Below are 15,792 nucleotides of genomic sequence, written 5' to 3' on the forward strand. Positions count from 1 at the left end.
ATACCCCAAGGATAAGCGTTTGAAGTACCAACAGAGTAGGAGCACGATGGACTTGAGACAATTAACAGGAATCTTCTAATCATCTGCTATTGACTTGTCCAAGTATATTTACTTCATGTCAAGCTAGCTAGCTTCCTTAGATTTGATTTGATGAATAAACATGATGAATATGAGTAAAAGACTACACACAGTTACTGCATTTTCTTCAGTAGAATTACATAACATGACAGCAGCTTTGAATTTAGCCTGTTTGTATCAGAAGAGGGGCAGTCGAAAAAATCTAGTAATCATTCTCAACAATCATCAAGAACAGTCACATGTTCAAAGTATCCCTTCATGAACTGCATAGTGGAAAAAGAAGACTGCAGTTATCATTGCGATTCTCTGGGGCATCACTGTGAATATGCTTGATTTGCATACAGAGAATAGATGAGGAATCCAATACCAGTGAACCATAAATAGTCAATAGAAAAGGAAAATGCATTCGTCATTACTTGCACAAGTTACTCATGAACCCATTAACATCACGCAACAGAACAAAGTATCCGCCACCACTTCACAGCTACAATCACGGACTCGTATGCTACTCACTATATTAAGCAAAATAATAGAAACTTTCACATGTTGGGGTTAAATATTATATATTCTAATGAAACCCCCAAACAAATAACCAAACAGAAACGTGTTATCATGTCCAATTACAGCAGCTGTGAAATTTAGACCAGCATGTTACGTTTGATATTTAGCATCAGCAAGAGGACTACTGAGTAACAGATCCATTTCGTGTGCTGCATCAGCTATAGGTATTCTTGTGCACAACTTTCAAACCATTACAGCAACTAAAATCCCAATTGAAGACCATATCACCCACGTAAAACAAATTCCAGATGAAAATAAAGGCAACATCTTACAGACAACATCAACAACCACAACAGCCACAACATCAATACTCTGGACATCTGCCCCAATAAGGATCTCTCTGCAATATAACTAGAAAACCAAATAAATTATTTATAGCAATCGAGACTCCTATGAAATAAACACGTATCAAAAATAAACATACAGTTCAAAAACTGGATTTCCGGAAATTCAATTAAAAACTGAAAAGACAAAAAAAGTAGAAACAATAAAGAAAGAAAACATAAACACAAACATATCCACAACTCAATATCTTTACTGGTGGCAGAACAGAAAACCTACAAACTACATGGTCCAAACACTTAAATATTTAGGCATCAAAATAAATCCAACCAACAAAAGTAGCACATAAAATTCTAGCCAGAACACTTATGGTGTTCTTAAGTCCTCAAGATTAGTAGCATTCTTATAAGAGACGGGGAAAATTACACAAAAATCCAGTGAGCTCAACAATAGATCATCTTTTCCTAACATTTTTAATTACAAACATAAAGAAAAGATTTACCATATCCTCCATATTGGATTCAAGCACTTATTTCAAATTTGCCTCGGGAGGAGTAGACCCTACAATATTTGCCTCCTCAACAGTTTCTTTTTTCTCCACTGAGTCTGTCTCAGACTCTTTTCCTTTGTTTCCAAACAACTTGGAGGGAAGCAAAGAAGCAACAGCAGCTTTTGCACTTCTTTTTGCAGCCTCCGCTGCCTCAGCCTCCTTAGCCTTAGCTTCTGCCTTCTCCCTCTCCTTCCTCTCCATAAGCTCTGTTAACTCCTCTTCTCTTCCATCCCTTCCCAATAGTTCCTTAGCAAATTCCTGCAACTCTGAGTCAAACTCAATTGCCTCATCATCCAACATTCCATCAACCATTTTAAGTAACTCATCCATATCCCTTGCATCAGCCAATGCTGCCATCATAAACTTGTAGCTTGCATTATCCATCTTGAGTTTCTTCACCATCAAATAATAAAACGATTTTGCCTCATCAATCTTTCCCACTTTAACCAACTTATCAACTAATCTATTATAGACTGCCAAGTTAGGTCTCAACCCTGAGTCCACCATCTTTTTAAAGTATGCAGCCCCATCATCAACTCTATCATTCTCAAAACAAGTATCCATTAACAAACCATAAGTATACTCATCAGCTTTCACTCCCTTTCCATCCATTTCTCCATAAAGCTCCTCGGCCTTCACCAACATTCCATTTTTGCACAACTGATCAATCAAGTTATTGAATGACAATACATCTGGATTGCATCTATAATCACCCATTTTCCTAAAAACCTCAACGGCTTCCTCAAATCTCCCTTGTGCACAATAACCATCAACCATCACATTAAAACTCCCCAGATTAACAGCCAAATTTCTAGGTGGGTTATGTTCTTGTATCATTCTGTCAAACAACTTCAAAGCTTCATCGAACTTGCCATTCTTGCACAATGCGTCTAATACAGAATTATATGCAACAGCACTCATCTTAAGCTTTGAATTCTCCCCCACAGCCTCTTCATAATACTCCATCGCTTCTTCTTCCATTCCCTTCATGAAGTAAGCCTTAATTAGAGCCCCATAAACAACTCCATCCTCTACCACCCCACCCGTCTTCTCTTTCAACTCTTCAAAAAGCTTAAAAACCCCATCAGAATCAGAATTTCTAACACACCCAACCATCAAATAGTGATAAACCAATGGATCCGGTGTAAAACCCTTAATTTCCACCATCTCCTCTTTCAACTCCAAAGCTTTCTCAATTCTCCCATTATCCACTAACCCTTTAATCAAAATCCTATAAGTAGTAGGAGATGGATTAAAGGGAGCATCATTGATTAACTGCTTATAGTGTTCAAGCGCAGTATCTGGCTTTCGGCAATCAAGATAAGTTTGAAAAATCAAATTGTGGGTAATAATATTAGGGGCCACACCCGCCTGAATAATGAAGCGATGAAGGGAAAGAAGATCTGAGTATTTAGACTGACGGAGCTGGGCGTTGAGAACTGCATTGACAGTGTAAATGGTGGGTTTACAGTTGGAATAGACAGAGTGGCGGGTGAAAAGAGCAGCCTCCTCAAGGTCATTTTCGCGGATAAGCTTTAAGATACGATTATGGAGGTCATTCCGTTTGCCGGACAAGACTTCAGAGATGGGTTCGGGGAGTTTAGGGGCGTTAGGGTTTTGAATGGGTTTAGGGATTTGTTGGGTCTGTGATTGTTGTTGTTGAGAACGGTGGAGTGAAGAAAGTGGGGGTTCAATACGGAGGCGGCGTTTGCGACGACGTCGTTCTGCTGCAGCTTCTTCTGAGGAGGAGAAGGAAAGTAAACGGATAGTGATAATAGACGGAGGGTTATGGTGGTAGCGGTGGCGGTGGGCGACTAGGGTTTTAAGGTGGCCGAACAAGGTTGGTTTAGAGAGTGCCATTGCGAGGTTTTGGGTTTAAGAGATGGGCAATTGACAATCTAAAGAATGCAGTGCGGAGGACCTTATATATCTAGAAAGTGGAAGTTTGAGTTCTAAAAAGCCCCGGTTATTGTTAACGTAACATTTTACAATATAATAAAAAATGTAATGCAATGTAATAGATTGCAAGGAAGATTTAATTATTAGATTTTGTAATATAATCATAAAAATTTATTATTAGATTTTGTAATATAATCATAAAAATTTATGAAATATAATTATCATTTTTTTATATTTATTTTAAAATATATAATATAATTAGTGTACCACAGCTAATTATATCGTCGTCGTCACCACAATCACTATTCCACTGTTACTCTACCTCCACCATCACCACAATTACTAGTCTACCACCATAACCACCGTTCCATCTCCACCACCGTATCATTATTAATACAAAAGAAATATTTAAAACAAAAGTTATTGGTTATATTAAGTTATTAAAGGCGGTTTAGATTTATAAATTTATTTGAATTAAAAAACTAAAAAAACGTAAGTAAAAAAATATAATATAATATAATATAATTTAAAATCATTAGAAATTAAATTTTTTTTCATATATTTTCATTGAATAAATTAAATTATAATATAAAATTATGTGCATTTTGACATTTTTTATGATCCCAGCACTTTCTGTCAAACACTTGAAGCAGCAAGAAATCCTAACTTCATGCTTGAGATGATGCGCAACACTGACTGAGCAATGAGCAACACTAATGAATCTTCAGCCGAGGGATTCTGGATTCAACATGCTTAGGCGCATGTATGAAACTGTTCAGGAGCCATTTCTGAATGCGACAACGATGGCTGAAAATACTGGAGGTGATAATACAAATCCAATTGCAGCTCTTCTGGAATCAAAAACAATGTTAGAAAAAAACTTTGCAGTCTTGGAGAGTACTTTACTTACCCATCAGATTAATCAATTTAACTGTATTTATTATACAACACATGGCTGTTTCACTGTGGTTAAGTGGAGCTTCTATTTTACTTTATAGATCAGAGGATGATAGCTTATGATCGTCCGTTTCAGCACGTGTTTTGCAGTATCAAGTGTCTCTTTCTCTCTTCTTCTGTAGATGGCTAGTCAACTCTGAGCTAACTCAAACTCATTTCTGAGTCTCCATCGAATCTGCTGACGTTCAAGGTAGTCAGTTCCAGTAGCAGGTTTCCAGACTTGCCTACTAAATTATTTAAAGTTGATTGGATGTATATTTGCCAATAATTTAATTCTTTAAATTATTTAAATCAATTTATTGATAATTAGGCATTTGAATTTAGATAATCATAATTTTTAGATAATTAAATATATTGAATGTGATAATTAGATTACGAAAAAGTATATAAAACATTAAATTGTTACAAAAAAAAGTATCAATTTGACTTTTGATATCACTTCTGCTATGTTGAATCTGTATATAAAACATTAAATTAATAATTGTTTAAATTCTAAATAATCCTCTATTTATAAGTAAATATAAGAGTTAGTTATTGTTATTAACAAAAACTTTTCAATATTAATTACAAATTTAAAACATTACAAAGTAATTTAATAATAATAACTATCGAGTAATATATAGATACCCGCGGGCGAAGCGCAGACTAACGTCTAATATATATATAATTCTGAAGCAAAATGATGTGAGTTTGACACTCTATTATTTGAGTATTCTATTTTTCTTTTTTTAGAAATTTTTGAATTTTTTCTTTATTTTTCTATATTTTGATTGGATGGTTTTATTTTTTAATTTTAAAATTAATAATATTTAGGTAATAACAATATATTTTGAAATCTAACCTAATTTATCATTTATTCTATTTTATTTCGTATTTGATTTTTATTTTTTGAAAATTTTAAAAATTTTTAATTGCAATTTTTAGATTTTTTCTTTATTTTTCTATATTTTGGTTAGATGGTTATATATTTTTTAATTTAAAATTAATATTTAGATAATAGAAATATATTTTGAAATCTAATATAATTTAACAACTATTCCATTTTATTTCATATTTAATTTTCATTTTTTCAAAATTTAAAATTTTGAAAATTTTTAATAGGAATTTTAGGAATTTTTTTTATTTTTCTATATTTTGATGGAATTGTCATATGTTTTTTTTAATTTAAAATTAATATTTAGATAATAACAATATATCTTGAAATCTAATCTAATTTAACAACTATTCTATTTTATATTCGATATTTGACTTTCATTTTTTAAAAATTTAAAATTTTTAAAAATAATTTGGTTTCTGAAAAGTTTTAATTTTATACATATATCTCTATATATGTGTCTATATATAATTATAAGCAGTGGCTTATGAACAAAATGATTATTTTTGCATAAAATATATAGTTACTGCTTTTCTTTGTTTCTTTTGTTAGTTTGTTGTATGTTGAATTTATTTTTTCTTTTCTTTCTTTTGTACAGCGCATTAGTTAGTGTATTATATATATTTTTTATTACATTCACAATCCAATCATCTTCTCGCAAACACTCCTAATAGCATTCGATAGCATTTCCAAAAAGAACTTTTTATTTCCGTCATCGTTCCTACTCGGCAATGATATTCAATTAAAATTGTGCATGATTTGGAGTTATATACTTAAAATTATTTCACCTGACTTTGAAACCGCAGTTCTTCTCTTTTTAAAATCTCGATTTGTACCGTTATTTGAGCATCAATTTGTTTAGAATCACATGTACCTATTATTTTATTTTATTTTATTTTTTTTGTGTTCTTTGTTGCCTTTATTAACTATTGATATTCAAAAATTTATATTAGTACGAGCTCTTTCTATTTTTCAGTATAGCTTCAACTAGAAAAAAAAGGTTTTTTATATGCTAGATTGATATTAATTTTATTGATGTGTAAATCTGACTTTGCGGGATTGGTTGAATTTCTCAAACCGTTGAATGAAATGATCATAAATGCAAAATATGGTCATTGTTCCATGTGTGTGTCTATATATATATATATATATATAATTTTATATTTTTAGAAGAAATTATTTGTCACGACTCGCAATCATGGGCGGACCGGCACTAGGGCCCAGCTTAAGGCCCCCGAGGCCTATAGTAAGCCTAACTACAAAATTTAATTCTACCAACGTAAATTTTCAGTATTAAGCCTATATTGCTATGCAAAAATAAAACTTATATTTATATTATAATTCAGCCCCAAATTATAACATCTCGAGCCCAACTCCGCAAACTTAGGCTTAGATTGAAATTGCTCGGTATTTATAGCTCATACGGTAAAAAATTTAGGATTTTTTATTTAATAAAAATTCTAAAATTTTGAAAATAAAAATAAAAGGCGTTCACTATTAAACAAGATTTTAAATTAATTTTGCATTTTTAAAAAACTTTATATGTATGACTATATTTATCGGTTCACTTATATAGATAAATTTATTGGTTCACAATAATTAAGAGATCTTTTTATTTTTATTAATTTATTAGTAAATGCAATTTATGAAGTATAAAGTATAATATACTACTAAAACAATCCTTTAAAAAATAATAATAAAGCAACTTGCGTAACGTGCGGGTTGGTCTAGTTGTGTATATATAGCTTAAATATACCGACTTTAAAATTTTAAAATTTTACCTATTAAATTCTAAAATTTGAATTTAATAAGTATTAATTTATTGTAACAAATAGAATTTCATTAGAATAATAAAACAAGGAAACAGGTAGAATTGAGCCCAACTAGACACATACCAATTAAAATAGGAGACAGAAGCAACCAAAAAGGGAAAAGAAGCCCGAAACTCTTTTCCCGATAGTAGCACCGAGATCTCCTTTCCTTCCCTTCCCCGATCAGTGTTTTGGCCACCGGTTATCGAGGCCAAGGCGGCGATCGACGCTTCAAGTGACGGCGACCTTAACTCCGGCCATACCTTCAACGATCGAAGTCTGCTCCACGCGAAACAAGGCTCTCTCCTGCGAAGTCGCTACCTCCTTCTACAGTTCTATCTTTCTCGACTTTGCGGAGAGTTCAAGCATTTCCAGAAATTCCCTTTACTCAGGTTGGTCGAAAATCGACCCTCAATGCTTTTGATTAACTTATTCTTGATTGATTTGGTCATTGAATAAAGATTGAAGGGTTTAGAATTTAGGTTTCAGTTTGAATAAAATTTTGAGGTTCTGATAAATTAGGCATTGGATGGTGAAATTGATTTCTACATGAAAAACCACGATTAATATTTGAATCTTGAGGAATTCGGCAACCACCGCCCCTCCGGCGACCGTGGACGGCGTCTCCGGCGCTGGCTCCGTTGACAGTAAATTATTCCAGCAGGCAGAATGCTCCGTCTGATGTGTAGGTTATGAATAAGTAATTAGTTTTGCAATTAGATTCAATACATGCAATTAGACAAATAGGCCTCAAAGCGGAAAATCACAGAAATCGATGAAACAAGAGTTAAGATAATCCTGGAAAATGTTGTTAGCTAATTAACTGAAGTAATTATCTTTAATAATAGCTAGAAGTGATCAATGGTTTGAAATAAGCATAAGAGTAAGGTACTAGCCCTTTAATGGAAATACAAATTGCTAGGTTCTAGTTTGTTGTGTAATACTAGACCTTAGTTCGATAAATAGAAAATGTAAAGCTGATATTTTAGATTGACGTTTAACTCAACTGAATTGAAATAATAATTGAAATAATAGACCTGAGTTAGTTATCAAATTAGATATCAAATAATAATGAATTATGGATTTATAAAACTGTAAGCATGTAAAGGCCCATGAACTTGATTGGACATAAGTGGGTGCGCTAGACAAGTTCAGTTTATTAGTACCATGGCTGACAAGAACTTGCTATTTGTTTTTCATATAGTATATATATACATGGTGATGTTGAGACTAGGAAAATATAATGGATGCTACTTGGATAAGGAAAATGTAACGTAATGACCTTAATAGAAAAATATATAAAATAAGAGAATCTATCTTAATATAAATAATCTATTTATATATATATATATATATATATATATATATATATATAAATGTGAGAATGAGAGGGAATAATGAGTTTTCCAATGATAACCCTTAGTGACATTTAAGATATCCTAAAGTAACTTTAGTCAAGGCCAATTAAAAAATTTTCACTTAAAAATATATATAATTTTTTCTTTGATTTTTTTGGATCTATTTTATTAAAACTAATGTCTAAATAAATATCCGTAGATAATTAAGCCTTTCCAAATTTGTAAGTTTTAGCTTTTTTAAATTTATTTTATTTAAAGAAATATATGTGATAAGAAGGCATTTTAAAATTTTAAAATTTTTAACTTTTCAAATTTATTTTTTAAATATTTAATTTTATTATTTGATTGTGATTTAAAAATATTTTATTTTAGGAGAGGGATAAAAATTGAAAGTTTTTTTAGGAATTTGTTTGTCACGATTTCAAGTATGATTGTCAGTTCAAATCATAATTGGCGATTTCAATTCAAAAATGAAGAACTGAAACCGAACCTTTAAATACACAGTTTCAATTAAGGTTTGAAATCAGGAACTGTTGACTATAGTTTTATACCGGTTTTGACCGGTTCGATTTCAATTCGGTTTTGATTTGAAAACGAACCGTGTTCATGCCTAATTCTGTTTCTCTTTTTCATATTTATGAAATTCTCTCTTTCTCTTTCTCTCACGCATCCAAACAGAGCACTTCCTTCAAGATCAATCAAATCGCAAAACTCATCAGTTGTGAAAACGGTACCGACAATCTTACACAAAACCAAGAAAAGTGTGCAAGTGTTTTTCAGCAATTTCAAATTTCTAAATACGCTTTCATGGTAAGAGCAAACCAACAATTTAATTATTTTCCCTTCCTTGCTCTTTATCAGTTTCTTTAACAAAAATGCACATTTATTCTTCTGGATCTTACTCTTAAGTCCGCTTTGGTTCTGTTCTTGTTGAATTTGATTTTGTGTTTAAAATCATTAAAAGGCAAATACATTGAGGTTGTATTTGACATGCATAAGGAACACTCTCGAGGCAGCCTTGTGTCTGCAGGTATGATTATGTCTCATTTTGTTGGTTTTTTTGATTATACTATAGGTAGAGTGATGCTTTGGCTGATCTTAATGGTGATTCTGTTGCTTGTAGAACTTTCCTTGTCAAGAAGTTGAAAGGCATAACAAGCCAGAGGTTGAACTCAAGTACGTCTTTTTGTGTAATTCTTCAATTCATAACCTTTTTTTTTATAATTTTTTAATCCTCATGCTTGGATTTATCATAATATCTTGTATATTTGAGGCTGGTAATTTCTGCATATAGCTGTCTACCAGGTTTCCTTCTGGGTTTTAGGGTATGTTGCTGCTATGAGTTCCTAATCTTTTATTTTTTATTTTGCAGGACAAGCCCAGAACTTCTTCTAAATCCTGTAAGGATTATCTCTTTGATCTTAAATAGAGCCATATAATCAGTTCTATGTGTGTATATGTGTTCCACTTCCATCTTTGTGGTTATTATTTGGAAGATTCTTAGTTATATCTATTTCAGAAATGTTAAACATGTTTTATGATGCTACCTCCCTAATTTCTGTGTCTGTCTAATGCCTGGAATGGGAGAACGAAACATTCTTGCAATGGAAGCTTAAATGTATATTCACACTGCCTAAAGGTGAAAAGTGAAAACAATTATCTTGTTATTTCAGAGGGTAAATGGTACTACATGAACTCTGTTCAGGTTAATGACTGGGAACTTGTGAAATTATCTTGAGCATGATTTAGAATACTAATTAAGTTAAAAATTTTTGGTTCAGTAATCATTTTCACAACTTGCTGAATTCTCTTAGTATTTTTTTTATTATTATTATCCATTTTTAAGCTGACAGATGGATATTTTAATTTGCATGTAGACTCTAATTTATTGTGTCCAATGATTTGCAGATTGTGATATGTCGAAATGAGGCTGAAAAATGCTTAATAGAAACTTCGATTAATTCACTCCGTATAAGCCTTAAGGTATGTTGAATATGTTAATGATGCTTTTATCTACTTGATTGAGCTAGAATAGATATGCATCACAATACCTAGAGGTTTTTTGATCATTGCTCATAGTACACAAATATACATGCACTTCTTTTTATTTTATTGGTAGGCTACTTGGGATGTTCTGCATCTCTATATTCAATTTTGTACATTCAGCTGTTATATACACATATCGCTGGGTGGTTTATGTTAAATTTGCCTTTATGGTTTGACCAGATTAAAATAATTATCTTGCTGCTGAATTATTTTTTTTACTATAATAATCATATTGTATAATGTTGATTTGTTTAACTTTATCATTTCATCCATCAAATGTGTTGTGCTCTTCACATATGCGGTAAAGGTTAAGCTTCCTTTGATGATAATTTAAGTATGAGCTCATCAATCATAGGCATCATTGACTTCACACTTCGACGCTGATTATGATATTTTACTCTTCTAGAGCTGAAAATCAGAAATGTTAGGCTCCTACTTCCTACCGCTAGATTAGGTATCATAATTCATGTATGCCAAAATTCAAAATAGTTGATAATCCAGTTAGATCTCTCTCACCATGTATTTTTCTGGTTTGGAGGGAAAGTAGTAAGAGGATTTGTAACTGGGTGAAAAAGTCTCTTTGTTTTTAACATACAGATCTTTTATTAATCCAATTGCTCCAGCAGAAACTTGTTTTTTATTTTTAAAATAGTTTCCTTGTTAAATGGCTGCACTTGGTGTCCATGGTGATCCTCATCTTTTATTAGAAAAGAATATGTTATGATAAATTGACTCTGTATTATGTTAGCTCAATCTAGCTCAATTATGCCATCTCAAATGGGAAATATCAGTTTTGCTTCTAATTAGAATTTGCAGTTGCTTTGTTTCTAAGTGTTTTCTTGTTTTCCACTTGTTTCTCACTGGTGCCTGTAATGTTTTTCATTGTTTATGAAAAAGAGTTTTTTGTACTAAATTAGGTCCATACTTTGTTTAATCAAGCTAGCTTTTTTATGCAACCTCAACTGGAAGACATTAATTTTTTACCATTTTTATAATATCATTTACATACCCATTAAATTCACAGATAGCTTTGGTACCAGAATTTGGCATGGATACCAATATCATAAAATCCATGGAATTGTAATTTTTTTCCTTATACACGTATTCCTTTCAAATTGTATAGGTAAAGCAGGCGGATGAGCTGGAAAACATTCTAACTAAAAAATTTCTTAGGTTTTTGTCAATGAGAGCGGAAGCATTTCAAGTCTTAAGACGAAAGCCTATACAGGTATTTCTGGTCTTATCTCAATGATGTGAAACAAGAATTGCTTTATAAGTTCTTTTGCTTGACAAAGGCAAGTTTTTCAACTACTTTAGGATTAATTATCCCTGAAGTGTCAGGGTTCTTGTAGTGGGAAAAGGAATGCTTTTGCATTGGTTAATGTTAGGCTTGTCTTAGAGCCAGTGTGGCCTAAATATATGCACCTTTGTGTCTCTTTATACTGAACAACATCTTTATTGCTTAGCAAGCAGGGTAAACCTTGTCTACTTATCACAATGAAGAAATTTCATTTATTGTCTATGATAGGTAAATTATGGTCGTCAATGTTATGAGTTTGCGTTTCTGCCTATGAAAGTAATGGCAATGCTGTAAAAGATGCTTTTGTTCCAGCACTTCTTCAAAAACCTTGTGTGTGGCATGAAAGTTTAAGTATAGCCTTTTGTTTCAAAAAGATTTTTTGTAATATTAAGATAATGTACTAACTAATATTTATTATCTTGGTGCCTCACTTAGCAGGGATATGACATTAGCTTTCTTATCACAAATTACCACTGCGAGGAGATGCAGAAACAAAAACTTATAGATTTTATTGTGCAATTCATGGAGGTAAGAATTTTACAGAGCCCTTTCACTTGCCATTGTTCTTTCTACCTGATTTCTGACTACAAGATGTTTATTGGATGTTATCAAATTAATGATGACATGTTTATACGTGAAAAAATCAACCATTTGCTGATGCTTTTTGTTCTCACTCCTGAGGTTCCTAATGAAATCTTGACTTGTTGCTGAAATCACTCAAAACATATCAAATTGGTTGTCTAAGGTTCCTTGCTAGTTTTTGCTGCAGATTCAGGATTATATTTACCGTCATTTAGTTTTAGTTGAATATGTGATTCAGAATTCATGACTTCTATTGTATTATTTTCGAAATTGATTCTCTAACTTGGGTCAAATTGGTGAGCTGCGAGTTGCATATGGTCATTATTGCCTATGTGCTGCGTTGTGCAAAGTCCTTTGTTAGAATTAAGTACTTCTGCATGGCAGATCGAATTCATTAACTTCGAAAATTTGATATCCCTTGGAATTATTGGTATTACTTCAAGTGTAGAAATCCTAAGTTTTCTAGGCGAAAGGTGTCTGGGATAAGTTTTCAAAGTAAATACTATTTTCTAGCCCTGGGTTTCTGATCCTCTACGTGGAACATTTTGGAAAAAGGAAGACATCAAGGCTTTTTATCTTTCTTGTTTAGTAGCTTGTTTACTTATTAGTGAGGTTTATATTGAAGATTTCTCATTTTGTTCTTCCTCTTAATCTTTCCTTGAATTGCAGGATATCGATAAAGAGATAAGTGAATTAAAAATGTCAGTGAACACACGAGGGAGGCTGGTTGCTACAGAGTTTCTAAAGCAATTTATTTGAGTTTTCAATTCCTCTTCTATTTGATTTTGATGCTAGAACTTTCATTTCTTCAGGAATGCCTCATTCCACATGTTTATGATTTTGTTTTGCTTCCTTTGATCAATGTCATTTCTCAATTTGTTCATATAATCTCTATAATATGATTCCTTTTAGTGTGTAATTGTGAAGCATTCCATGATAGAATTGTCAATATCTGGACTTGATCCTGAGTAGGGGGTGTAAATGACCTGAGTCAGCTCGCGAGCTGTTCGTGCTCGGCTTGAAAATGTTTGATAACTCTAATTGAACTCGAGCCGACTTATTTAGCAAACGAATCGAGTTCGAGCTTAATGATGTTTAACTCGAAAACTCATCAAACCTTATCGAACTTTTTTATATAACTATACATAATATTTATTTAAGGTTTACTTAAGCTGAAAATTTTTGAGTTGAGCTCGAATCTAAAATTTTTAGGTTTACCAAGTTTCGAGTTGAGCTCGAGCTAAGCTTCGGGCTTGATAGGTTCTAGCTTGGCTCGGCTTGTCTACACCCCAAATCCTGATTGTCTTGAGAAACAATGAATTGAATGTCATCATCATGATTGCTCCAAATGGCAAAATAAGCATTATTTTGGTGCTGGAAGAATTAGATATTCTTGAGCTGTCAAACTGAATTTTCCATAGCATCTAGTCCAAGCAACTGAAATCTGTGTCTATTTTGCCATGATTTAGGATAGGATGGGACTTATTGAATGGCGAATCGGAGGGCAAAGGAGGGCAATTGCACATTTCCTTAATCGGTTCCTCAACAAAAGCCTTGACAAAATAGCCTTAAGCATTGAAGCATGTAGTAATATCTGAGTTTGGTGCATAAAAAGTACAATCAAAGACAGTTTCTCCATGGGCGAGTATTTGATCAAGGTTACTATTTGGGTAGATTGCCTGTTCAGTACCATCTTGCTCTTGGACAATAATGTTTTCTCATTGGCTAAAATATAAATGATTAATGGCTCTTTTCAAATACATCCTGCACTATGAATATCTAAAACATGGAGACCTAAAGGAATAGTCTCCTAACTTTGCAGGTCTATCAGCTGAGAAGTTGGCTTCACAAAACACATGCCTGACCCTGCAAATCGAACTTTAGTGCAGAGCAAATAAACAGAAAGAAGAAAATTAGGACAACTTATGCATTACAACATAATGACAATTTACTAATTAAAGGATTAGGAACAAAATGTATTACTTTGTTAGTTTATATTGATGATTTAATTACAGTTAGGCAATAAAAAGAGTCCAATTGATGAATTGAAGCAAATGAAAGATTTCTAGATAAAAATAGCTACCTTGGAGTTGGTCTCCACGTTGAATTATACTTGCTTAGATTAAGTTTATAGCTCCACTCTATAAAAACAAAATCAACATATATAAAAATTTTTTTAAAATTATTTCTACTTTATTCTTTTTTTTTTTTTAGCATATGGTTAGAAATAATCTTGTCTCAATAAAAATTTATATTTTCATTAGTTAATCCATGGTTAGAGCTATAAACTTAGTATGAGCAAGTCTCAACATTATATTATATCCGTCTAAATAGAAGACAAGTACTTGAATGATCCTTGTAATGTAGCTACGGCTCGAACCTGTTAATAATACAAAAACATATTAAAAATCTAATACAAAAGACAATGGAAAAAACGTGGGCCAATTGCATATTTTGGATCTTGTATTTTTTCAAAAAACTCATGTGACCCCTTATATTTTGCAATGGTCTCTATTTATGTTTTTCATATTTAATAGATATCTCGCCATAGTGGAAGTGTTGCATGAGCATCCATGAGAGTGTAAAGAGAGTGAAAGCTTGTTTAATTGCCACGTTGTCACCTCCTCTCATTCTTCCTAAGTAACGCCGAAGGAGGTGGTGGAATAGATCCTAGAAGTCCTAGCTTGATGACTGAGGTGGTGGAGGCGGAGGCAGCAGCAGTGGTGGAGGAGGAGGGGGTAGTGGAGAAGCTATTATCGATGTTCATATGTCGGATCTAGGCTCATTGGTGGAGTAGGCAGTGGCGGAGCTAGGACCTCTTTCTTGCTTTTCACCTTGAAACCATTTCTTCTCTTTCTAATTTTGAATAATAACTCCCCATTTTCTTATTTTCTTAATTTTCTGATTTAGCTTTCTTTTTCTAGTAGATCAAGTTTTACTCCTCTTTGATTTTATTCTCTAAAGGTAATTAAAGCAAATTAAAATGCTTTTAGAAAGCAAAAGAAGATTTATTTTTTCTTTCTCCCAATTTGATGGGTTTTGGAAGCAGAAGAGGAAGACGAAAGAGGAGGGAGGAGGAGATGGCAGCAGCCTTGAGTAGTAATGGATAGAGAGAGAGAGAGAGGAACAATGTCCGTAGGAATATTTTTTACGAAATGTATATTTTGGACCATCTAATTTGATATGGTGTATGATGTGTTTTTCTCTCTCTGACATGTCATTATATTTTTACCAGGTAAGAATTTAAGTTGCACGCACTTCATTTACCTGTGATAGGTACTTATTAAATACGAAAAAAAATAGAGGTACATTATAGGACTCTCACAAAGTATAAGAGGCCACATGATATTTTTGAAAAATTACAGGATCTAAAATATGCGTTTGGCTAAAAACTTATCTAGACGAGGTGCATGATCCCAGTTATGAACCAAATAAATGAAACGAATATTTTTTAAAAAGTGTTTTAACTTTATCTTTTTTTATCCTTTTTTTTT

The 15,792-nt window shown here is 32.5% G+C and overlaps 2 protein-coding genes across 5 annotated transcripts; one reads left to right on the forward strand and one right to left on the reverse strand.

Moving 5' to 3' along the window:
* Positions 1-170: 170 nt before the first annotated feature.
* On the reverse strand, positions 171-3,379 carry EMB1796 (Pentatricopeptide repeat (PPR) superfamily protein). Of its 3 annotated transcripts, none has more exons than XM_037636922.2 (2): positions 1,424-3,379; positions 171-341 (listed from the first exon to the last, which is right to left on the reverse strand). In XM_037636922.2, exon 1 carries the CDS (start codon positions 3,329-3,331, stop codon positions 1,451-1,453), a length of 1,881 nt encoding a protein of 626 aa, XP_037492850.1. In that variant the 5' UTR covers positions 3,332-3,379; the 3' UTR covers positions 171-341; positions 1,424-1,450. The 3 variants fall into 3 exon arrangements, with proteins under 3 accessions (XP_037492850.1, XP_020537044.1, XP_012078822.1); XM_020681385.3 differs by lacking the exon at positions 171-341 and adding an exon at positions 463-979; XM_012223432.4 differs by lacking the exon at positions 171-341 and adding an exon at positions 463-990.
* A 3,688-nt stretch (positions 3,380-7,067) lies between these two features.
* Positions 7,068-13,217, forward strand: ARPC4 (binding protein). 2 transcript variants are annotated; one of them, XR_016322122.1, is made up of 9 exons: positions 7,068-7,404; positions 9,049-9,180; positions 9,335-9,400; positions 9,494-9,546; positions 9,743-9,770; positions 10,279-10,353; positions 11,590-11,644; positions 12,155-12,244; positions 12,968-13,028. XR_016322122.1 is itself a non-coding variant. In XM_012223434.4 (9 exons), exons 2-9 carry the CDS (start codon positions 9,178-9,180, stop codon positions 13,055-13,057), a joined length of 510 nt encoding a protein of 169 aa, XP_012078824.1. In that variant the 5' UTR covers positions 7,070-7,404; positions 9,049-9,177; the 3' UTR covers positions 13,058-13,217. The 2 variants fall into 2 exon arrangements, 1 of the variants encoding a protein (XP_012078824.1); XM_012223434.4 differs by having other exon boundaries at positions 7,070-7,404; positions 11,540-11,644; positions 12,968-13,217.
* The last annotated feature ends 2,575 nt before the right edge of the window (positions 13,218-15,792 follow it).

The sequence above is a fragment of the Jatropha curcas genome, chromosome 8, assembly GCF_041381405.1.
Source record: "Jatropha curcas cultivar XTBG-Jc1 chromosome 8, XTBG_Jcur_1.0, whole genome shotgun sequence".
Lineage (NCBI taxonomy): Eukaryota > Viridiplantae > Streptophyta > Magnoliopsida > Malpighiales > Euphorbiaceae > Jatropha > Jatropha curcas.